This window comes from Macrobrachium nipponense, chromosome 20 (assembly GCF_015104395.2).
Source record: "Macrobrachium nipponense isolate FS-2020 chromosome 20, ASM1510439v2, whole genome shotgun sequence".
In the NCBI taxonomy this organism is placed as follows: domain Eukaryota; kingdom Metazoa; phylum Arthropoda; class Malacostraca; order Decapoda; family Palaemonidae; genus Macrobrachium; species Macrobrachium nipponense.
Window position 1 is genome coordinate 56,175,943 of NC_061089.1, and position 25,636 is coordinate 56,201,578.

Here is a 25,636-nt window from a genome sequence, read left to right on the forward strand (position 1 = left end):
TAGGGAAGAAATTGATCATATCACTTGGGGGAAGACAGAAAAAAATCTTGATGTATAGTATAGTAACATTAAGCAACAAAAGACCAGAGAAATTTTGCACTAAATACACTTGAGAGAGAAAAGACCTAAGAAAATAGAACATACTGCTGTATGAAGAAAGCAGCGGGAAGAAAAGCAGTTTTTAATGTAGATGTTGTAATTTGTGGAAATAGATGGTTAATCAGGTTTATTTTATCATTGTAAAATGTAGAAAAGTTAAATAACTGTGAAAATTAGAATATGTAATCCATGATTGTGACTTTTTATTCAAAACAACAAAAATCCCTTACCTAATTATACGTACATGTACGTATAATTAGGTAAAGGATTTGTACATGCATGTATTGTTCTTAATCCCAAACTTCCATGTTGCAATTATTTCGTAATATCATGTAAACAGAATACTTCATGCTAATATTAGATTCTTTCACAAAGAATTAAAAAATTTTTTTCTTACAGAAGGATGTTATAGTGAGTTTTTGTTAACGCATACTGTCTTTATGCTTGGACTTATCCTGGTGTCTGTTAAAATTTGTTGTTAATGTGTTACTTAAACTTTTTGGTTCCTCAAGCACAGTTTATTAGCCAAAATTTTGTCCTGTAAAGGGATACCACTTAAGTTTGCCTTATACCTATTGTGCATTGTAGGAAATTTAAGCTGTGAACAACCTCCAGTACAGCACGTACTGAAGGATGTTCACAGCATAAATTTTGAAGTACAGGTCCTTGGGGTAAAAGCTCTTTGGGAATCAAGCAGTGTGACTCAGTAGTTTTGTAAAACTGAGATAATCTTAATCTTTCATCTTGAGTACCGTCTTTGTCCTCTTTCATTATGACTTCTCTTTTGACTTGTAGCTGATTCCTTCTGTCTGTGTAATACCTGTACCTGCAAACAGTCTCAGATGACACAATGACCTTATCCTGAATATTGCCTATTCCTCATGTATTTTCCCCATGTTTCCAACTTTTTATTTACAGGAAGTGTTAAGGATGCTGAGGAGTATGACCAGTTACCTGCAAGTGAAGCAAAGAGAAGGCTTGAAATTCTTTTAGTAAAGATGGATCGTAACAATGATAAAGATATAGATCGTAAGGAACTACATTCTTGGATTTTACGCTCATTTAGGTAAGGCTTACCAGCATTTTATGTTTTGTAGATGAATTTTATGATATTTGTTTAGGCAAAGGATTTGCCATTCTTATAAGGTCTAAAGAGTGTTACAGAGGAGCAGAAATATGATCAGTGCTAAGTCCAAAGTACAGTAAAAGTTTGTGTTACATTGCTTTAATAACACTCCAGTTTTCATCTTTCCACATGCCATTGTAAGTATTATCTTGAAATCTTGACACTTGAATTTTGGTAGCTAATGTGTGTACTGGAACAGGAACCTATGATATCCTTTTAGTTCTGGTTATTTACACCAAGTCAACCATAGAATTGGTTTTAAGTGTAGACCTAAAACCATAAAATCTTTATTTATAAACTGGTATTCCACAGCTCAGTTTTTAAAATGACCAGCATGGGAGTAGTCTCCTGCTGTAGTTCATGTTGGTCTTTATAGTAAACCTAAACATGAGATGTGTACCCATGTGGCTATTACAGTTGCATATGTATCTGGTAAAAAAGTGACCAGTCAATTCTACATATATGTATAATGTTAGTAGTCTTTATCTGTGACATGATTCTTGGAAGACACTTTATGCCAACAATGCAATTCCTAACAATGCTTTCCTAACAGCCTATTAACCAAAAAAGACTGTTTATAGCTGTAAAAGGAATCTTGGATGGTTTAGGAAGTGCTGTTAAGTAGTGGAAAATGAAAATCATTAGAGTATGAATCTCATACGTACTTCACTCACTCAATGGTAAAATGTGTTTAAATAACACTTTGTTGACTGAATATTTGAATGTTTGTGAGGTTACCTGTAACTCCAAGATTTATTCACACAACAGTATATGATAGAAAGTATAGAATATAAAAGACAGTCTTTAATTGGAATGAAATTCTTAGTAGAAATTATATACGTTTTTATGTGAATTTTTTACAATTTGGTTCTTGAAATTATCTTTCATTTAATATTGGATCTTTCTTCAGGATGTTATCTGAGGAAGAAAGTACTGAGAGATTGGAAGAGGTTGATGATGATGAAGATGGTTATGTCACTTGGTCTGAATATATCTCAGAAACATATGGAATCAATGATCCCGAGGATCAGGAGCTTCTAGGTAAAACTGATCAAGAGGAAGAAAAAAACGTAAGTGGGACAGCAACTTTGTTGGTCCTGGGTTAGCTAGGCAATGCTGATGATAACCCATTGCTTTAATTTATAGTTCAAGGATATTTTTTTTAAAACAAATTAATTCTTTTACTCAAACCCATTATTTACATATGGATTGAATTTTAGGTCTTCTCAGATCTTAGCTATACCATACCCAAATTGGAAGGTTTCTGGTGGCTGTTATGCAGAACTGGGCACAAGTGTGTATGAATCCCAGGTTCCAGGCAGGGTAGAGCTTTGCTCCTCATTTAGTGTGCTTATGATGGTGAAGATTTAGTGGTACCATGAAACAGACCATCTAATGTAAATGATAGGTTTTATGAACAGTTTTTTATTACATTTTCTTTGCTATTAGCATATTCTTTGAAATGAATCTATCTTACTGTTAAAGTTAGCTTTATCTTTTTGCCATTTGGTGTGATTGGCATTTAAAAAAAAAAAACACTTCGCTAACTTGCTAAGACTGTCTTTGTATTCACCTGTTTCCCACCAGGTGGTGCTGGAATGTTTACGTTCTGCCGCTTTCTTCATTGCATTGTGTCATGCACGCTATCTCGATCGGCTCTAGTAATATTTTTATAATTTCTGCCTTTTTCCACTTTTACAGTATTTAACTACTCTGTTTTTGCTTTATATCATCTACAACAAGCAGAGATGAAAGCATTAGGCTGTATAGGAAAGAGTTAGTGAAAACTGATTGTTTAGGTTTTTGCTGATGACAATGTAGCCCATGTTAGCAGCTATGTTAAACTAGCTTGGCAGACTCGAGTGTGGTTTTCATGATAAGTAGATTATGAGTGTTTTGATGAGATGTAATTTTGTGAAGTATCGGAAGATGTTAGAGGTTGAGATGTAATTTTTTGAAGTATCGAAAGATGTTAGAGGTTGATAGTAGACAATTGGGGCACACCAGCAACCTACTTGGTTTTATCCTTGTGTCTTCTGGTGTTGCTTCTCTTTCATTAGTCTACCCAGATAGCCTTGGTTAATTCCTCTTTTTCTCATTTTGCTCTGACTTGTTTTGTTTCCTGGGTGGTTTAGGAGAAAAATAACATTGACATACAGTTGTCCACCATTATTTGTGGGGGATGCCTACCACACCCACCCACAAATACCAAAAATATGCGAATACCGAAACCACCTCAAAAACCGCATATAACTGCTGATTTTAGTAGTTCAAACATCAAAATGCCCCTCTAAAACACTTACATCTGCCTATTTTAATAGTTCAGACACCAAATATACCTTAAACTATCATCCTAATTAGTCATGAAGGTGTGAATAATGTGGATAGTATATGTTCCACAAAAAAATCTGCGAATAAGTGGAGCTGCAAATGCTGAACCACAAGTAAGTGGGGGTGGATTGTATATTCTTTAATTAGTTAGATTTTTGGTTAAGACATTAGAGCCACATTCTCCCTCAACTCAGTTTTATACTTTTCAATTTTCCTTGTGAGAGAGTTGTCAGAGCCTTGGCTTCTGTCTGAATGCCCTGCACCAGTTGGTTGTGTCCTCTTTACAGAGAACCAAGGCATGTCTATGGGACCAAGGCTCTATGCCCTTTGACAACTCTCTCACTATTTTTCTGGTTCAGGTTTGGTTCTGAGCGGCCGCATAGCTCAGATCGGTTCTGTGGTTTGACTCTTGCATTAGTTGGCTCCAGTGTTGCCAACTATGACAACCTGAAATTTGCTAAACAGCAGTGTTTCCTCTAAGTTGGCAACACTGGCTGGCTCCCATTACATCCCTTTAGAGAGTGTACCATTGTGTTGTAGGTGGTTCAGACATATTTTGTTTTCCTCTGTAGTTCTGAGCTGCATGTTAGAGAGAGAGAGAGAGAGAGAGAAGAGATGAGAGAGAGAGAGAGAGTTAGAGAGGAGGCCGGTGGGGGGGGGGGGGGGGTGGCATGTTGAGAGTGAACATCATTTTTTACATATAGTACACATTACAATGATAATAGATTAATATTGATGAATTTTACCTTAACATTTGGTTGATGCTATGCTGTATTTACACTAATGTTAAAATTTGAAAGTTAGTAAATAATTATTTATCATAAAAAATGTATTTAGTGATAGAAATAAAATGAAAACACAGTAATTAGTGAATATTGCTGTATGAAAAACTCTGTGAATTAGTGAATCTTCCTGCAATATATTTGAAGATACATTTCACAAAAAAACCCGCGAATGCTGAACCACGATCCAGCAGGGATCCACTGTACTCTTATTACCTCAAACCATTGATATTACAAACAATTCCTACTTTTCTCACCTTTTTGTGACATTAGGCTTCAGTTAGGTATGTATTTGTAAAAAGCCTCACTTGTGTCAGTATATGAATAGGATTTCTCTTTTGCTTGAATTCACTGTATAGTTCTTATTACGTACTCACGAGCAGTATAAAAGATAGCTAAAATTCAGATTAGTTGTTCTCATAAGTTGGAGCATAAAATGTTTTAAATACATTTTTTATAAATATGGAATATTGATTAATTAGTGTAGAAGTGTTTCATGAATGCGGCTTTGTTAAACAATAAGTCCATTGAGCTTATGTGCTAGGAATTTTTTTGTGAATTTTTTTGTACCAAGAAATTTTTTTGTATTTAAATTATGTGCGTAAAAGCAGTATACATCAGTGGAATGTATGAAGTTGTTATTGACCTAGAGCTTACATTTTAAAATATCTTTTAAGGTATTTTGAAAGTTGAACATTGTCTTATTTTTGTTTCTTATTAATTTCCAGCTTTTACGAGAAGATCGTGAGTTGTTTAATGCAGCAGATAAGAATATTGATGGTAGATTAGATGAAAAGGAATTCTTAGCATTTACTCATCCAGAAGAGCATCCTGATATGCTTCCTATTATTCTGCGACAAACTTTGGAAGATAAAGATAAAAATGGAGACGGTTTGATTGACTTCCAAGAATATATTGGCGAAAAAGGTTTGTGCCATCTTGAATAAATTCAAGTCCTTTTTTTTTTTTTTTTTTTGTTGCATTTCCCCATTTACAATTTCTTCGATTTTAAATGTTGATAAAATAGATTGATATAAGAAAACTTATTGCAAATTATTTTGGAGGGTGTTCTTAATAATACTATAATAAATTTGAATAAAGTTTTTTTTTTATTAATCTCTCTCAAGACTTTAACATTTAATTAGTTTCTTCTGGTGGTTTTGAGGTTACTCATTCAGGTTTGTGATTGGGAAGGCATTTTTTGTTTGGGTATTATATTGCTAGCGTATTTCTTTGAATGTTTTTGACAGTATTCTTAGCAGAAGACCAAACCAAAGGAGTATCTGACAGATTTTGTTTGTTCTTTGTGAGATTTTCAGTAACATAAATGTAAGGAAATCATATTTGGTTGTAGTTGTGCCTAGTTAGTGCATATGGCTGAAAAATGTGGCTGGCATAGAATGAGATAAGGTGATAGATGGATCCGTAGTTGTGTTGTAAGTGGCTTTCTTATTGGATACAATTACCATTGATGTTTATGATACCATTGACATGTGTATGTATTTCAGGCTGTGCATTGATATTTATAATAGCATTGGCATGTGTATGTATTTCAGGATTTGCTAAATGTATATGTATGTAGAAAGCATATTTGTTAGTGTGGTAGGTATCAAGTTGTATTAAAATTTTTCATTATCATTGGTATCAGTCATTCAGACAACAGTTCTAGAGGCTCAGTTTGAATGCCATTGGAAAACAATGATGAGGGATTTCCTTTCATATATTGACTGAGTCTCATATCAAAAGTCATTTACACTTGTGAATGTTCTTGTTAAATCATTTTTATTTTTTATAAATTATACATCAGTTTTTGGTGCAGCTACAAGCTTACCGTATTGTCTGTGTTGATTACGTATAAGTAAATATGCTTATGCATGAAAGTAAGCAAACTTTGCTGTATTCAAGGTTTGCTGCTGAAGGATTTTGGCAACACTGATAATTATGGTTTTCATCATAGCTAAATGTTGCCTTGTACAGTTGCCAGCTATTATTTTCTGTAATCTTCCTTTTTCAGTAATGTAATCACTTAAGGTTGCTAAGCCAGTTGGAGCTATCATTATCATTAGCATTTTTATGTTAGCTTTTCACTATATTTGGTTAGACATAAGATGAGTAATCCTCACTCCTTTCTCTTGAGCAATTGAAGCCAGAATTTCATCTGTAGAGATCTTTATTTATTCCCATTTTCAGTGATTTTCTGACCCTTACTACAGATCTCTCCTGGTGCTTCCATTTCTATTACTATTACTTGTAAAAATTATATCAGTCTTTAATATTTTGTCATTTCGCTGGACCCAGCATCTCACAGCCTCTTCCTAATTTGCATACGATCTCCCCCTATACTTTGGCCATGAATCTTGGTATGATATAGTCACTTGTTGAAAATTCAGTAACAGGAAAGGCCCATGAAATCAAGAAAAGGAAGGATCTGGTAACCATACATAAAGAAAAAAGTAGGGTATAGAAGCAAAATAGGAAGAAAATAGAAAATAGATCCAGTAACAAAAAGAAAAATCTAATTGAAGTAGGGATAATTGGATGCATAAGACAGTGAGGAAGCATGAGAAGAGAATAACATGCAAATCCAGAAACTAGAATGGAAAATATGTAAAAGGGGGTACATTATTGAAAAGATTAAAATGGAGGTTGAAGTTGAGGGAAATGAATAATGAAACAGTGGAAGGAGGAATTTGAAAAATGTGTAGAAAGAGAATGAACATGAGTGTCAGCATGATTGAGAGACCACTAGAGACTATAACTTATGAAAAGGGTAAGAGGGAAACATCAAGATTTCTTAAAGAAGCTGGAGAGCTGGTTAATGATGAGCTAAACGTAATTTGGTTGCTTGAACATGTTATATTAATGGAGATAGTGCTAAAGTAAAGGGTAAGAAAACTTTAAAATTAGTTATAAGTTTGGCCTTATACCAAATTAGTTGTCATCAGTCTGGCCTCATACCAGAGAAATTTACTACAGACAGTTTGTATTATTTTTTCAAGTGGCAATCACAGGAAAATGTTTGTATTTATATATCATGAGAAGGTTATTGACAGTTTACTATAAAAAACAAATGGAGATTACAGTAGCATAGAATATGTATGGGAAAAACTCACTTTGCTAAAGATGTTGCTGTATCTTTGAACAAAGGTATATATCAGTAGAATTTGAAATAAATTTTGGTACCCATAAGAGATAACCCTTGACTCCTGCATTGTTTATCACAGGGCCCTGAGAATGTCCTATGCTGATGACATTGTTAACACTAAATTTAGAGAAGAGGTAGAAATGTTTACAGGATGGAAGAGCGTAAGGGAGAGGGTATAACTAAAAAAAATTGGCATAAGCAACAAAGCTTATGGTGACTGGAAAATATTCACTCATTAAAGTGGCTATGTGACTTTTTTGAAAGGATGATGTGAATTAGTACTTTGTATTGAATGTACAATTGGCATTATGAGATGCTTAGGTCTACAAAATGCACTGAGGTTAAGAGATTTTTCCTTCCCAAAATGTATAAAACCAAATGAAAGAGAGAGGGACGTGAGCAATATGTTGCAGTAAGGAGCTGATTTTGGAAGAAGTGGAACATGTTTGTGGCCTTGGGATACTTCCATATTGGGGTACCACTTACAGTGTACTTCATATGGCACAGTTTAGATAATCCAGAAGGTTCTTTGCAGCATCCTGTTGTACCTAGCTGCATGCTTTTTGTTTTACTTTTCATTATCTCTTAGGCCACTTTCTTTTTAGCTGTCTGACTTCTTTAATTTTGCTTTAATTTTCACCTCTCACTTAAGAACGGATATGTTTGGTGACCCCTGTGAGTCTAGATATGCAATTACTTAACCCTCTTACGCCGATTGGATGTATTAAATGTCGATTCAAAATGTCTCCCGTATGCCGATTGGACGTATTATACGTCGACTCAAAAAAGTTCTTTTTTAAATTCGCGGAAAAATACTTATAGGCCTACCAGCCGAAAACTTTTGAATCATGCGCCTTGGGGGATGCTGGGAGTTCACGGATCAAGGCGTTGTTTTGTTTACAATCGTTACGCAGGCGCGCAAGCGCGAATTTCTTTCTTATCGCACTAAAAAGTATCAGTGACATATCTCAAAAATTCTTTCGTCACTTTGACATAATTTTTGCACCATTTTAAATTATCCATTACATGGAGTATTATATATGAAAATGTGCACAATTTCATGTAGAATACAACAAAAAATACTCATGATTGTAGCTTTTATCAGTTTTGAAATATTTTCATATAAATAACGATAAGTGCCAAAATTTCAACCTTCGGTCAACTTTGACTCTACTGAAATGGTCGAAAAACGCAATTTTAAGCTAAAAATCTTACATTCTAGTAATACTCAATCATTTGCCTTCATTTTGCAACAAATTGGACGTCTCTAGCACAATATTTCGATTTATGGTGAATTTTTGAAAAAACTTTTTCCTTGCGTCCGCGCGGCTCTTCTGATAAATTTTTTCGTGAGATTGTCCTAATGTTTGCTCAATTTTAAATTTGCCGTTACATAAAGTTTTATATATGGTAATGTGCACAGTTTCATGCACAATACAACTAAAAACAACCCATGGTTGTAGCTTTTATCAGTTGAAATATTTTCATATAAATAACGATAAGTGCAAAAATTTCATCCTTCGGTCAACTTTCACCGGGTAGTGACCGACTTACGACCGCAATTGGTTCTGCAAAACAAGTCGTAACTCGATTTGGACGCATGTCGAGTCTGCTAAATTACCGTAGAGTTTATCGTACATATACATATTGTGTAATGATATTGACATCATCTGAAAGTCATATTTTATCAACATTTTCTTAGATTATTACTTATATTATCATATTTAAGTCATAATTCATTATTATTTAACATTCATTATCATTAAAACCATTGTATTACCATTCTTAGTGCATATTCTTACTGTCATATATGTATTACAATAGTACTTTACGATACCCTTTCACAAGTTCATATACGTATGTAAAAATTCAACCCTTTCTTTAGCTAGTATATTTTGCTGTCTTTTTCTTTAGAATGTGTATTATATTTCCTAGTTATGATTTCTTTACATTTTTGTAGCATGTGTAACATCTCACACATATGTATAAAAATATAAAAATAATCATAACTAGGAAATACAAAGAAGTCTAAAGAAAACAAAGATAGCAAAATAAATTAACTAAAGAAAAGGTTGAACCTACAAACGTAGCAATATGAAACAGTGTGATGTGTGGAGAACGGGTACGTCTGACGACTTTGACAAACGTTAACAGTAAGGCGTAGTAATGACGTGTACATTACTACGCCTTACTGTTAACGTTTGTCAAAGTCGTCAGACGAACCCATTCTCCATACATCACACTGTTTCATATTGCTACGTTTGTAGGTTCAACCTTTTCTTTAGTTTCATTGTACGTATTTCCTAGTTATGATTATTTTTATACCATTTATATCGTCTCTCTACACGACATTACTACTCCTTGCTGTTACATTCGGCAAACGTTTGTCCAAACTGTTTCTCCTCGCATCATACTGTTTCATAATGCTTTGGTTGTCAGTTCATATAAAAATTCATCCTTTTTTTTTTATGTTAATTACTTATTGTATTCTAGTTATGATTTTGGATCTTGTTATACCATTTGTAACGTCTCTCTACGTACTGTTACATTCGGCAAAACGTTTGTTCCAAACTGTTTCTCCTCGCATCATACTGTTTCATAGCTTCGGTTGTCACGTTCATATAAAAATTCATCCTTTTTTTTTTTTTTTTTTTTATAGTTAATTTACTTATTGTATTTCCTAGTTATGATTTCTTGGAATTTTTATTACCACTGTTTGTAACGTCTGCTCTACGTACTGTTACATTCGCCAAACTTGTTGTCCAAACTGTTTCTCCACGCATCATAACTGTTTCATAATGAAAATTCGGGCAAATTAGGTGTTGCCCTCCCAAATGAACTTCACCTCGTACGCCTATGATTACGTGGAAAAAATTCTATCGAATCGAGGCTTTCACTGAAGAGAGAGAGAGAGAGAGAGAGAGAGAGATGAGAGAGAAAGAGAGAGAGATTGGAGAGAGAGAGACGAGAGAGAGAGAGAGATTGAGAGAGAGAAGAGAGAGAGAGAGAGAGAGAAGAGAGAGAGATTCAGAGAAACTCGTTTGTCATGCTCATATAAAATTCATCCTTTTTTTAGTTATGATTTCTTGGAATTTTTATACCATTTGTAACGTCTGTAACGTCTCTCTACGTACACGAAATTGCGTCTTATGTATTGTTACGTTTGTTAAGTTCATAGCAAACCCGTTTCTCTATGCATCATACTGTTTCCTGTTGTTACTTTTGTCAGGTTTAATTTAAACACTGGATGCTACAGTACAATTTGTTTAATGTTTAAAAATACAAAATACAGGTGCAAAAAAATAGAAAACATTCAAAAATACAATTGAAAACTAGTATGTAGTACAGGAAAATATAATAAAATTAAAGACTTCTGGCATCGCTGGTGCTTGACTGGAGGTCGTTGACTTCATCAGCTGAAGCGACGGTCGGGGTGACGGGGGAGGGAGTTGTTCGTTTCACAAACATGGTGAGTTTCGTCTGGATTGTTTGTTTCTTTTTCTCCTCGTAAATTTCACGATACGGACGAAACAAATCGTGTGCCATCCGTTCAATCTTTGAAAACCTTTCATAATTTGGGTCCATTTCTTCGAAATGTGCAAGGAGTTTATTTAGTTGAGCTAATCCTTCTGATAATCCCTTGGCGGTAAATTTCCTTTCTGGCAACTCTTCATCCTCCGCTTCTCTTCTTTCTTCCTCCGCCACTCGTTCTTCTTCCAATTCAATCAGCTCTTCATTTGTAAGTTCTTCGGAAGCGTGGTCTAGCAAATCCTCAATATCTTCTATTTCACAATCCAAGGAAAGCTCTTTTGACAGTTTCACTATTTTTCCCCGTATCAACATCAAGTTCTTGTTCACTGTCAAATCCATCAAAATCATTCACATAACGTTTAACGCACTTCTTCCATATGCCATTCATACACTTCGCCGTCACAGTCTCCCAGGCAGAAGACACATTCTTGATAGCATGCAGAATATTGTAGCGTTTCCAAAATTCTCGTAGGGATAGTTCTGGGTCGGCATCTAGAGCAGCTATGGCTTGCGCAAAGGTGATTCTTAAATAGTTTGCCTTAAATGTTGCAATCGAACCTTGGTCCATAGGTTGAAGAATTGGAGTGGTGTTTGGTGGCAAAAAAAACCACTTTCACATCAGGATTCAGATCAGCTAAGTGAGGTGGATGTCCAGGCGCATTATCGAGCAGCAGTAAAATATATTGAAAGGAATTCCTTTCTCTAGGCAGTATTCACGCACTTGAGGAATGAAACAGTTGACAAAACCAGTCTTCAAAAAGAGTGTCTGCGTCATCCATGCCTTACGGTTAGAGCGAAAGTAGACAGGCAAAGTGTACTTGCTTACATTCTTGAATGCTCGTGGGTTTTCTGAATGATAAATTAAAAAGGGTTTCAGCTTGAACCCCGCGACATTCCCACCAAGCAGTAGAGTCAGCCTATCCTTAAAAGCTTTAAATCCTGGCATGCTACTGGCTTCCTTATGGATGTACGTGTAAGTGCGTTCTGGCATTCGTTTCCAGAACAAACCTGTTTCATCAACATTAAATATTTGTTCTGGAAGATATTCCTCATCCGTAATCATTTCATCGAGACTGTCGACAAACTTGCTAGCTCCTTCCTCATCCGCACTCGCTGCTTCTCCAGTCACTCGAACACTATGCAGCTGGAATCGTTTTTTGAACCTCTTGAACCAGCCAACGCTTGCCAAAAATTCTTGCTTATACTCTACTCCAGCACGTTCCTTCAAAGTCTGAAACAGACTTCTAGCCTTCATCTGCACAGTAAAAAGGCTTAACGGTGTCCTTTTTTGGATTTGATCTTCCATCCAAACATGCAATAATTTTTCCATTTCATGGATGGGGCCAGTGCGTTCTTTCGTAATCACTGTCGATCGCATGGGTGCAGAACCTTTCACAGCATCACGAATCCTTTCCTTATCCTTAAGAATCGTGGACACAGTAGAATGAGATAACTTCATATCACGTGCGATCACATTCACTTTCTTCCCTTCTTCGAACTGCTTAATCACTGTCATTTTTGTGTCCAAGTCAATGGCCTTCCTTTCCTTCTTGGCATGTTGAGGAGTAGATAAACACAGTTTCCTCTTGGCAGACATTTCAAAAATGATCAAAATTAACACAAAGTTATTGAAAAATGAACACAGCAGAGCGAGAGATGCGTTCAGTACGGAGCTACAGGCAACACTGAGTGAGCGCGGGGCCCGAGAGATGCACGGATCCGCAGGAAAAAGTATCGTACGTTCGGTATGGCACGTTTCCTGGCCGAAAAGGAAAAGGGTGAAAATAATAGTCGTAAAGTCGATCAGACGTAAGTTGCATAGGTCGTAAGTCGGTCATTACCTGTACGCACCGAAATGGTCGAAAAATGCAATTGTAAGCTAAAACTTTTATATTCTAGTAATATTCAAGCATTTACCTTAATTTTGCAACGAATTGGAAGTCTCTAGCACAATATTTCGATTTATAGTGAATTTATGAAAAAAAAAACATTTTCCTAACGTCCGCTCGGTAACTCGTCAGAAAAAATCAGAAATTTTTTCGTGCGATTCTCGAAATGTTTGCACCATTTACAATTAGCTGTTACATAAAGTTTTATATATGAAAATGTGCGTAATTTTATTCAGAATACAACATTAAATGATTGAAGGTTGTAGCTTTTCTCTTTTTTTAAATATTTGCATATAAATCACGATTAGAAAAAAACCACGTTCGGTCAACTTTGACTCTACCGAAATAGTTGAAAAACGCAATTGTAAGCTAAAACTCTTACAATCTATTAATATACAGTCATTTATCTTCATTTTGAAACAAATTTGAAGTGTCTAGCACAATATTTAGATTTATGGTGAATTTTTAAAAATAACTTTCTTTCCCTCCGCACGCCGATTCGCGGCCGAAAATCTCCGAAATGCGTACGTCGCATTATCCTAATATTTGCTCCTTTTCATATTAGCCGTTTATAGAGTTTCATATATGAAAATATGCATAAATTCATGAAGAATACAACAAAAAATAATTGAAGGTAGTAGCTTTTTTCATTTCTGAAATATTTGCATATAAAAAAATATATAAAAATTTCGACATTCGGTCAAATTTAACTCTTCCGAAATGGTCAAAATCTGCAATTCTAATCTAAAACTCTGACAGTATTGTAATATTCAATCATTTTTCTTCATTTCGAAACAAATTGGAAGTCTAGAACAATATTTAGATTTACGGTGAATTTTTGAAAAAAATATTTTTTTACATCCGCGCGTTACGAATTCGTGCATCATTTTGTGATAATATGTTTTTGGTGTTGCTTTTATTGTTTTACAATGTATTATATATCAAAATGATTGCAAATTAGTGTACAATACAACTAAAATAAAAGTAACTCGTTAGCTTTAACCGTTTTTCGCACCGCGATTTGAATACAATTATGTATGAAAAAAAAAAATTTTTCTCTACCATATATCGCATTATTAACATATGATAATGATATTTCTTTTCATTTCCGATTGTTGCATACTAAATTTCAGGCAATGACAAAAAAATGAGCCAAAAATGAACTCTTAATCCTGAAAACTAAGCGCGCTGTGATTTTTTGAAAAATTTATTTATTCCGCTTCCGTGCTCACTCCAAACCCGCCTCGGCATACGGGAGAGGTTTTGATTTTTAGGGCTTCGGCGTAAGAGGGTTAATAGATTTATTAAATTAATTTACAAGTAATGAAGATCTTGGGATATGCTGAACTCTGGTGCAGTAACATTACCCTAGGGAAAAGAGTACAACAGCCTGGATGAGATAAAAAGGTATTGTTGGACACTGATAAATAAAAGTACCCTATAGTAAACAGAACAGAAACTTTAGATGCTTGCGTAATACCTGTACTGCAGCTGTGCATCAGAGACATTTACCACTTACAAAAAAAGTTGTGTCTTAAAGACTAAGATTCAGGGACGAGTGAGGTGAAAAGATCATATTACTCATGAGATAGTTACAATGACGTGGTGTCTAATAGCTGGAAAATAGACAGATCTCAAAAATTGAAATGACCAAGACATAGAATGAGAAATGGATGTAGCTGGATGAAGACCAGTAGGAAGGTCAATTATATCATTGAAAAGGGCCTAGACCTATTGGGAATTTGGGTCGACAGGGCACATGACTGAAGAGAGTAGAAATAGAGGTAATTTCCCATCTGTCCTCATTATTGAGAAATTTCTTAAAAATGGTATTGGTAAGGAGGATAGGTTCCATGATTAACTAAAAAGTTAAATAACACTGGCAGCATAATTTTTTGATTTGCTTCATGGATCTTCCTTAAACTTTCAATAAAACTGAGGTTTAAAAAGTAAATATGTCTGCCATATTTTTCAATTGCATAGAAGTTACACATGTAAAATTTTAACAAACACAGAATTTAAGTTGTCATTGGGCTGGGGAAGGAATAAAACAAATTTACCAAGCACTGTTAAGATAGTGATGTCACTTGTTTCAGAGGTCACTGAAGAGACTCAAAATAGATGAGGAATTAAAGTACTTCAAAGCTTCATAATGTCTTTACTCTAAGATTGACTACTTCAGTTCATTTTCAAACTGTAAAAGTAGGAAATGCTATCAATTTATGTATATATATAGGTGTTATGAAAAGTACTTTTAATAAGTTATATATAAAAGTTTTAGAAGTAAGGAAATGCAAATAAACAAAAATGAAAAAAATCCAAATTTTACGATAAATAAAGTGACCCTTTACATTACCTTAGGTTGAAACGGGTATTAAAAGCTCATTGAATAAGCACTACCAAGTAATCCTGTGCTTGGTTAACTATTGCTAGGACTTTGAGGTAGTAAGATGAAACAATAAAAAGTGGGAGAAGCATTGCAGCAATATATAATAAAAAAAAAATATGGCCTTTTGTGTACAAAATATGGTGAAGTAGGATTGCTAGAGTTAGAGCATGCAATTAAAGTATGGGTCAGATATTTAGTGTATTTTATGTATGTTTTTCTTACAACTTGTAAAGAACTTTGAGGGCAGTTTGGTAAGCTTTATATCTGCTACTGTGTTCCAGGTGTTGATTTTATTTTATAAAGACTTAGCAGCTTTTTTTGCTTTTAGACATTTTTGTTTTAAGTAATAATCATGCACACTAAGAAATTTACATCTATTACATATTAAGTTATACTAATAATTTTTGCTTTTATCAGGTGGCAAGTATTGTTTTGATTTTGTTTGTGTTTTTCCTCTAATAAAAGTTTCACCGAATTTTTTTGCTCTCAGAATGAGAAATTTTCTATAATGTAAGGTTTGAGAGGAATTGGTCTTTTTATAATTTAACACTTTGTGCAATCTTTCACAAAAATTTGATCTCACCTTTTTTGTTGTAATGCATGATGCTTAGTTATTTTACAGGAGTAAATGATATATTAGACAAAAGTGAAGAAGATTATGAGAAATTGAAGTTTGACAAGCATGATCTTGATGGTGATGGAGCTCTTCACATTATAGAGGCTCAGAGACTGCTATCTCCCACTAATGTGTAAGAATTATATTCTATTCCTTAATTTTATATGAGTTTTGAAAGGTTATTCCATGATTAATGTGGCTGGCACTGGATGGTCTTGCAGTAGTGTGAATCACATTTCTTTCGAAGGCTGCTATAATTACCATTTTGTTGTTACTTTTTATGAGTTTATATTTGAGTGAGTATGTCTCATACAAGAATTACTTGGTAAGTACATATTAAGCAGTCTTATTGGTCTTGATGCAAGATATTAGCTTTTATGTGTCTTGCAACTTAATCATATTTGTCCAGTATAAACAATATTTTCTGGAGGTTCCTTGGCATGTAGCATTTTATCAGGAGCATTGCAGCCATGTGGTATAAGTTTAAATTTATAATGTTATTTTCATACAATGAACTTACCTGTCAGATATATACATAGCTAAGACTCCGTCGTCCCCGACAGAAATTCAAATTTCGCGCCACTCGCTACCGGTAGGTCAGGTGATCTACCTGCCTGCCCTGGGCGGCAGGACTAGGAACCATTCCCGTTTTCTATCATATTTTCTCTGTCGCCGGTGGTATCAACATTGTTGTTACTACCTCCTGACTGGAATTTGCTTTTCAAGACTTTATTGATCATCTTTATTGGATTTCTTGGTGACGTACTGGATCGTTGTTTTGGCATTCGCTACTGTGGACTGGATTTGGACTTGCTTTTGATTTTTCTAATAGAATGTCTGATTCAAGTGTTAGTGTGAGAGTGTGTGTGAATGTAGGCTGCAAGGTGAGGATACCGAAGGCTTCGGTTGATCCTCACACTGTATGTCGTAAATGTAGGGGGTTTGACTGTTCTTTGGCTAACACCTGTATTGAGTGTGAAAAGTTGGATGCTAATGAATGGAAGACTCTAACTTCTTACTTGAAGAAGTTAGAGAGGGATAGGATTAGACGGGCTGCACAAAAGAGTGTGAGTACAAGGCCTATTGAGCCTTTTTCTGAGTCTAACTCTCCTTTTATTAATGAATATGATTCTCCCTATGTATCTGAATCCTCACAGGCTTTGCATTCGGATTCGGCTTCTGAAATCGCCAATCTGAAGGCTACTCTTCGTAAAATGAAGACAAAGATGGCGGCCATACCAAGGTAAGGCTGGAGGATTGTGAATTACTAAGTGAAGTGAGTGTTCCCAGTGTTGTGGAGGGGGCGTCTGACCGTCCCTGCGATGCTCCCAGGCCTAGACCTCTTCCAAACTCACATACCCAGAGGAGTAGGAAAGTCGAAAGTCGTACGGAGGTTGTGGGGAATCCCCAACAGTCAGGCGTCCCTTCAGCAGGTTCTGTTTCATTACAGTCTGCTCAGGACCGCTCTAATAGAAGCGTCCTACGAGATTGTTTCTCGTCGTCCAGTTCTCCTTCACCTAAACGGAGGGTGGAAGGACTCGGATCTTTCTAGGCCACTGAAAAGGCATTGGAAAGAGCGCGCGTTCGACTCGAGCCCGGAACGCTTCTCGGAGGAAGCTCCTTCTTCTATCAAGAAGGCTAAGCTGGTTTCGACGCCTCCTAGAACAGTATTTGAGATCGCACTCCTTCGAGTTCTCCTGCTTCTTCTATTGAAGAGGACGCTGGGGTGGCTTCCAAGAGGATATTGCTTGCAGTTCAAGAGCAGATTGCCTCTTTGGTTGGAGTTCTTTCGAGGGATCCACCTCGCAAGAAGGACGCTAGACTTCCTATTAAGAAGTCTCGTCTTCTTTCACCAGCCAGACGTGAAGCGTCCTCCAGACATGGGACGTCTTCCAGGTGCGGGAAGAGTCGTAACAAACGTCAGGATCTATCCGAGCGAGGTTGCTCTAGATCAGGGATACGCTCAGGCGTGAGGCGCCAGCCAGGCGCGACGGCCAGTTAGGCGCGAGGATTCAGCCAAGCGCGAGGCGCCAGCCAAGCGCGAGGATTCAGCCAAGCGCGAGGCGCCAGCCAGGCGCGAGGAGTCAACATTGCGTGAGGCGCCAGACAAGCGCGAGACGTCAGCCAGGCGCGAGATGCCAGCCAGGCTACACGCTCCAGCCAAGCGTGAAGCGCCAGCCAAGCGCGAGGCGCCAGACAAGCGCGAGGCGCCAGCCAAGCGCGAGGAGCTTTTCAGGCGCGAGAAGTCAAGCAGACGCGAGACTTCTTTTAGACGTGAGAGAGTCGGTTCACTCTATGAGCCCCTCTCCTAGTAGGAGTTTGTCACCAGTAGAGAGAGAACGGGATGAAGATCCTCTCGTTTTTCAGGCCGATCCTCCACAAGGTGTAGAAGGAGATTCGGAAGAAGAGGGTGACGGTAGAGAAGGAGTCTCGAACTATAAAGTTCTGACTGACCTTCTTTTACGGGAATACGGAGATTCTTTAACTCCTGCCGCTCCTCCTTCGCCTCGATCACTGTTTTCGAGTGCGATTGTGCCTAAGTCTTCGTCGGTCTTGAAGATGAGACCTACGATCTCTATGAAGAGAGCGCTTCAGTCCTTAGACAAATGGATGTTGTCTAAGAAGGATCTGGGCAGAACCACCTTCTGTATGCCTCCAGCCATACTTTCTGGCAAGAGAGGTTTCTGGTACCGAACTGGGGAGAACATGGGCCTTTCTCTCCCAGCGGCAGCCGAAGCGGACTTTTCAACCTTGGTTGACTCGTCAAGGAGACACGCTTTGAATGGAGCTCGCGTGTCTTGGGCGATTTCGGAGACGGATCATCTCCTCAAGGGACTCTTCCATATTTTGGAAGTGTTTAATTTCCTAGACTGGTCCCTTGGGGTGATGTCTAAGAAAGCTCATGACTCGGATGGTCTAGACCCTGAAGTCATTCTGAGTATTCTTGCTTGTATTGACAAGGCGGTACAAGACGGATCAGGAGAAATCTCCTCTCTTTTCGGAGCAGTACTCCTTAACCCTCTTACGCCGATTGGACGTATTAAACGTCGAGTCAAAATGTCTCCCGTATGCCGATTGGACGTATCATACGTCGGCTCAAAAAAGTTTTTTTAAAAATTCGCGGAAAAATACTTATAGGCCTACCAGCCGAAAACTTTTGTATCACGCGCCTTGGGGGATGCTGGGAGTTCACGGATCAAGGCATTGTTTTGTTTACAATCGCTACGCAGGCGCGCAAGCGCGAATTTCTTTCTTATCGCACTAAAAAGTATCAGTGACACATCTCGGAAATTATTTCGTCACTTTGACATAATTATTGCACCATTTTAAATTATCCTTTACATGAAGTATTATATATGAAAATGTGCGCAATTTCATGCACAATACAACTAAAAAATACTCATGATTGTAGCTTTTATCAGTTTTGAAATATTTTCATATAAATAACGATAAGTGCAAAAATTTCAACCTTCGGTCAACTTTGACTCTACAGAAAAGGTCGAGAAACGCAATTGTAAGATAAAACTCTTACATTATAGTAATATTCAATCATTTGCCTTCATTTTGCAACAAATTGGACGTCTCTAGCACAATATTTCGATTTATGGTGAATTTATGAAAAAAACTTTTTCCTTACGTTCGTGCGATAACTCTTCCGATAAAATTTTTTCGTGCGATTGTCCTAATGTTTGCACCCTTTTAAATTTGCCGTTACATAAATTTGTTTTATATATGGAAAAAATGTGCGCAATTTCCTGCACAATACAACAAAAACAACCCATGTTGTAGCTTTTATCAGTTTTGAAATATTTCATATAAATAACGTTAAGTGCAAAAATTTCAACTTTCGGTCACTTTGACTCTACCGAAATGGTCGAAAAACGCAATTGTAAGCTAAAACTCTTATATTCTAGTAATATTCAATCATTTACCTTCATTTTGCAACGACTTGGAAGTCTCTAGCACAATATTTCGATTTATGGTGAATTTATGAAAAAAAAAAAAAAATTAAAAAAAAAAAACATTACGTTCGCGCGGCTACTTCCGAAAAGAAAAAATCAGAATTTTTTGTGCGATTGTCGAAATGTTTGCACCATTTAAAATTAGCGGTACATAAAGTTTTATATATGAAAATGTGCGTAATTCATGTAGAATACAACTAAAAAATGATTGAAGGTTGTAGCTTTTCTCTTTTTCGAAATATTTGCATATAAATCACGATAAATAGAAAAAAAAACCACGTCGGTCAAATTTGACTCTACCGAAATAGTTGAAAAACGCAATTGTAAGCTAAAACTCTTACGGCCTAGTAATATTCTGTCATTTTCTTCATTTTGAAACAAATTTGAAGTCTCTAAAACAATATTGTGATTTATGGGTGAATTTTTGAAAAATATATTTACCTTCACTCCGCGCGCCGATTCGCGGACGCAAGTCTCCGAAATACGTACATGGCATTATCCTAATATTTGCTCCTTTTCATATTAAGCCTTTTATAGAGTTTCATATATCAAAATGTGCGCAAGTTCATGAAGAATACAATAAAAAATAATTGAAGGTTGTAGCTTTTTCCATCTTCGAAATATGTCCATATAAAAAAAATATATATATTAAAATTTCGACATTCGGTCAAATTTAACTCGTCCGAAATGGTCGAAATCTGCAATTCTAATCTAAAAACTCTTACAGTATCGTAATATTCAATCATTTGTCTTAATTTTGAAACAAATTGGAAGTCTCTAGAACATTATTTAGATTACGGTGAATTTTTGAAAATAACATTTTTTTACGTCCGCTCGTACGAATTCGTACATCATTTTGTGATAATATTTTTCCGGTGTTGCTTTTATTGTTTTACAATGTATTATATATCAAAATGATCACAATTTAGTGTACAATACAACGCAAAAAAAAGTAACTGGTTAGCTTTGACCGTTTTCTGCACAGCGTGATTTGAATACAATTATGTATGAATTTTTTTTTTTTCGCTACCATATATCGCATTATTTACATATGATAATGATATTATTTTTCATTTCTGATGGTTGCATTCTAAACTTCAGGCAATGACAAAAAAAAGGAGCCAAAAATGAACTCTTAATCTTCAAAAGTACGCGCGCTGTATTTTTTGAAAAATTATTTTTTCCACTTCCGCGCTCACTCCAAACCAGGCCCGGCATACGGGAGAGGTTTTTGATTTTTAGGGCTCGGGCGTAAGAGGGTTAAGAGAGGAGTATTTTTAGTTCCTTCCTAACCAAGGCGGTTTCTCCCTCACAGAGAGCAGCCCTGGTTTTCGCTCCCATGTCTGACTTCCTGTTTCCTTCTCAGTTAGTGAAGGACATTTCTCGATCACTGACTGAGAAGGCGACTCAGGATCTTCTCCTGCAAACTGCAAGGAAGAAGAGACCACTTGTTTCAGTTGACAAGAAAGGACCGACTTCTACGGTTCAGACCCTTTCGAGGAGGCCCTCTCTCCAGAGCTACCTCTAAGAGAAGAGGTCTTGAGAGAGAGGTAATAGGCTCCTTCCCGTCCCTTTAAGAAAGGGAAGTGAAGAGACAGACAGCCTCCAAACACCAGTGGGGGCCAGGCTTCTCGAATTTGCAGACGCCTGGTCACTCATAAACTCGGACGCCTCTTACCATGTCCATAATCAGGAAGGGATATCTTATCCCTTCCAAGACAGTCCTCCACTAACGACCATCCGCGGGGGGGAACTGTCAGCCAGATACAGGGACCCTGTACTGAGGGATACTCTTCGTCTGATGGTGAATCAAAATGGTGGACAAAAGAGCTAGGAGAATTGGTTCTAGAGCAAAACTCTCCGGGGTTTTGGTTTTACAATCGCTTTTCCTGGTTGCGAAAGCCTCGGGGGGCTGGAGACCAGTTCTAGATGTCAGCGCTCTGAACAAGTTCGTTCTAAAGGAGAAGTTCTCTATGGAGACTTCGGCCTCAGTCCTGGCTGGCTTTACGTCAGGAGATTGGATGGTGTCGCTGGATCTCCAGGACGCCTATTTTCATGTCCCGATTCACCCTTCGTCGAAGAAGTACCTCCGTTTCATGACGGGGGGAAGGATCTTTCAGTTCAGGGCCTTGTGTTTCGGCCTGTCCACAGCTCCTCAGGTCTTCACAAACCTGATGAGGAATGTGGCGAGGTTTCTTCACCTCAAAGGCGTCAACATCTCTCTATATTTGGACGATTGGCTCATCAGGGCCAGAACAGAGAGAGAGTGTTTGGAGGACCTTTCTTTGAGCCTAGACCTGATAAAGGCGTTGGGACTACTCGTGAACCTCGAGAAGTCACAGCTGATTCCCAGACAGAACTTGGTCTATCTGGGGATTCAGATGGATTCTCGGGGTTTTCGAGTATTTCCTTCGCAAGAGAGAATCGTGAGAAGGCTTGGAAAAAGTCTCTCTCTTCTTAGGGAAAGAACGGACTTCGGCGAGGGAATGGTTAATGCCCTGCTAGTGGCACTCCCTTTCCTCGCTCGAACAGTTCTTTTCCTCTAGGAAGACTACATCTTCGCCCTCTTCAGTTTTTCCTAAGGAGATCTTGGAACTGGAAGACGGGACTTCTCTCCGACAGATTTTCTCCTTCCAATGGAGATGAAACCACACCTGCAATGGTGGTTGTCCCCTCTAAAAGAGAACAAGGGAATTTCTCTGGAAGTTCCGAACCCAAGCGAGTGTTGTATTCCGACGCATCGGAGAAGGGTTGGGGAGCAACACTAGGACCGAGAGAAGTGTCAGGCACCTGGAAGGCAGCACAGGTGTCCTGGCACATAAATTGCAAAGAACTTCTAGCAGTTCACTTGGCGCTAAAGTTCTTCGAACCCTTTGTGACGAACAGTGTGGTCCAAGTGAATGTGGACAACACTACAGCCCTGTCCTACATTCGGAAGCAAGGAGGAACGCACTCAGTGTCGCTTTACGAGATAGCAAGAGATCTGCTAATTTGGGCCTCACAAAGAAACATCTCCCTCCTGACAAGATTTGTTCAGGGGACGAGAAACGTCAGGGCGGACAGGACTGAGCAGGAGAAGCCAGGTCCTTCACAGAATGGACTCTTCATTCAGAGGTGTGTCAGAGTCTTTGGGATCTTTGGGGCACTCCTCACGTAGATCTGTTCGCCACATTCCTTTCCAAAAGGCTGGAAGTCTTTTGTTCAGTGGTGGAAGACCCAAGAGCTCTCGTGGTCGACGCCTTCCTGCTGGACTGGTCTCATGTGGACGTGTACGCTTTCCCCCCTTTCAAAATCCTGGGACAAGTGTTGAGAAAGTTCGTAGCGTCCAACGGGACAAGGATGACCCTGATAGCCCCGTTTTGGCCAGCACAAGATTGGTTTGCAGAGGTGCTGGAGTGGACAGTAGACTTCCCAAGATCCCTTCCAAAAAGGATGGATCTTCTCAGACAGCCACACTTCGAGACCATTTCATCAAAAAAACCTCCCCGCTCTCGCTCTGACTGCCTTTCGACTATCGAAAGACTTGTCAGAGCGAGGGGGTTTTCTCGCGAAGCTGCAAGCGCTATCGCTAGAGCCCGCAGAGCTTCCACTAGACGAGTCTATCAGTCGAAGTGGGAGGTATTCAGAAGGTGGTGTAAGTCTAAGAAGTTGTCCTCCTCCAGTACCTCTATAACCGAGATCGCTGATTTCCTTTTGTTCTTGAGAGAGGTCTCTCATTTGTCTGTATCGACGATCAAAGGATACAGGAGCATGCTTTCGGCAGTATTTAGAAACAAGAGGCCTAGACATTGCTGAGAATAAAGATCTGCACGACTTGATTAGATCGTTTGAAACGACAAAATCGAAGGAACTAACTCCTCCCAGCTGGAACCTGGACGTAGTTCTCAAGTTCCTTTCGTCTGACAGATTTGAGCCTCCCCACGTAGCTTCGTTCAGGGATATAACAAGAAAATGCTTGTTTCTCCTATCTTTGGCGACAGCCAAAGATGTTGGCGAACTTCATGCCCCAGAAGATGAAGTCGGCTTTAACAAAGACTCGGCCTTTTGCTGTTTATTTAGAACTCTTTTTCTAGCGAAGAATGAAAATCCATCGAATCCCTGGCCCAAGAGATTCGAGATCAAAGGCTTATCGAGTCTAGTAGGGAGAGAAACAGAGAGGTCTCTTTGCCCGGTAAGAGCCTTGAAGTTCTTCTTACAAAGAAAGAAACAAATGGGAGGCTCTAGACAAAGTCTTTTGGTGTTCGATTAAGGACCCCACAAGAATCATGTCTAAGAACGCATTAGCTTTCTTCATTAGGAGCGTCATTACAGATGCTCACAAGTTCTGTCCTGACGACTCTTTTCCGCTTTTAAGAGTTAAAGCCCATGAAGTTAGAGCAGTGGCGACGTCTCTCTCTTTTCAGAAGAATATGTCGTTAAAGAAAATCATTGACACGACATATTGGAGGTGCAATTCAGTTTTTGCATCTCAATATCTTAAAGACGTTCGCGTGACCTACGAGAAATGTTTTTTCTCTGGGACCTTTTGTATCGGCGGATACAATACTGGGTACGGGGAAGCAAACACCAATCCTTAATTTGTACATACCTTCTACTAGATATGTTCTAGATTTCTGCTGACAAAGAGGGCTCGGTGCGGCACTGGCGGCCAGTCACTGTTGTTCAGTAAGGAACTCTTGTGATATCTTTTAGGGGAGTAATAAAATTTTTTTTGAGAATTTTTGTATGAATGAGTTTTTCGTTTCGAGTTATTGGTTGTTTGCAATGAGTTCGGGATAACTCAGAACAATTCTATATACTAACATGGTGGTTAGGATCAGGTGGTTGGGATTGGTTATGCTCCTTCACAAGGTGTGTTGTCATAGAAGTGGTCCAGTACCCATTGACAAAGTCCTTTTAGGCTCTGCCGAGTAAGCGGTTCTTATACCCATCGACAGACCCACAAGAACTCTAGCCATAGATCTAATATCTCGCTAAAGTCTTGAGGTGATGCAGACTACCGGGCTACAGCCACGAAGTCTACCACCTATCAGGTAGGAACCAAGGTTTTTTCTTTTATACCTACAACATATGTTGTTTACCTGTCTATTCCATATTAGCTGTCTCTGACCCTCCACCAAAGGGTGCCAATCAGCTATGTATATATCTGACAGGTAAGTTCATTGTATGAAAATGATATTGTTATAATACAATAAAGTTTCATACATACTTACCTGGCAGATATATACATAGCTAAGACTCCGTCGTCCCCGACAGAAATTCAAATTTCGCGCCACTCGCTACCGGTAGGTCAGGTGATCTACCTGCCTGCCCTGGGCGGCAGGACTAGGAACCATTCCCGTTTTCTATCATATTTTCTCTCTTCCACCTGTCTCCTGCGGGGAGGCTGGGTGGGCCATTAATCGTATATATCTGCCAGGTAAGTATGTATGAAACTTTATTGTATTATAACAATATCATTTTAACAGGCATTTCATACTTTGAGGATACATACTGTGTTGTGGACAAACAGTAGTAAAATAAATAAAGTACATACCATGTTTATCAGCAATTATGACACTATTTGCTCTGTTTTTCTCTCATTTTAAGAAAATTGGGTAGTATAAATTGTTAGGGAAGGGAAATGATAAGAAGAGAGAGTTTAGGAGAAGAGTGCTGGGAGAGGTTGATCTGGGAATTGAAGATGTTGGAGAATGGCGGGGGCAGAATGCATCAGTAATTAGAAGACATGGAAAGGAGATACTAGGGGAAACCTCTGGAATAGTA

General features: G+C 37.9%; 1 protein-coding gene across 7 annotated transcripts in view; it reads left to right on the forward strand.

Annotated features, from left to right (window-relative positions):
• The window catches only part of LOC135226162 (reticulocalbin-2-like), a 93,704-nt gene that overhangs the window by 37,549 nt on the left and 30,519 nt on the right, over positions 1-25,636 (forward strand). For 6 of the 7 annotated variants that reach the window (XR_010317180.1, XM_064265619.1, XM_064265613.1 and 3 more), the window contains exons 3-6: positions 1,018-1,165; positions 2,136-2,295; positions 5,067-5,265; positions 15,915-16,041. Coding sequence is in view for 6 of the 7 variants with exons in the window: in XM_064265619.1 (XP_064121689.1) it covers positions 1,018-1,165; positions 2,136-2,295; positions 5,067-5,265; positions 15,915-16,041 (634 nt within the window). In the remaining variant the exon portion in view is untranslated. The remainder of the gene's footprint in view (positions 1-1,017; positions 1,166-2,135; positions 2,296-5,066; positions 5,266-15,914; positions 16,042-25,636) is intronic. The other variant, XM_064265638.1, reaches the window with a different exon arrangement.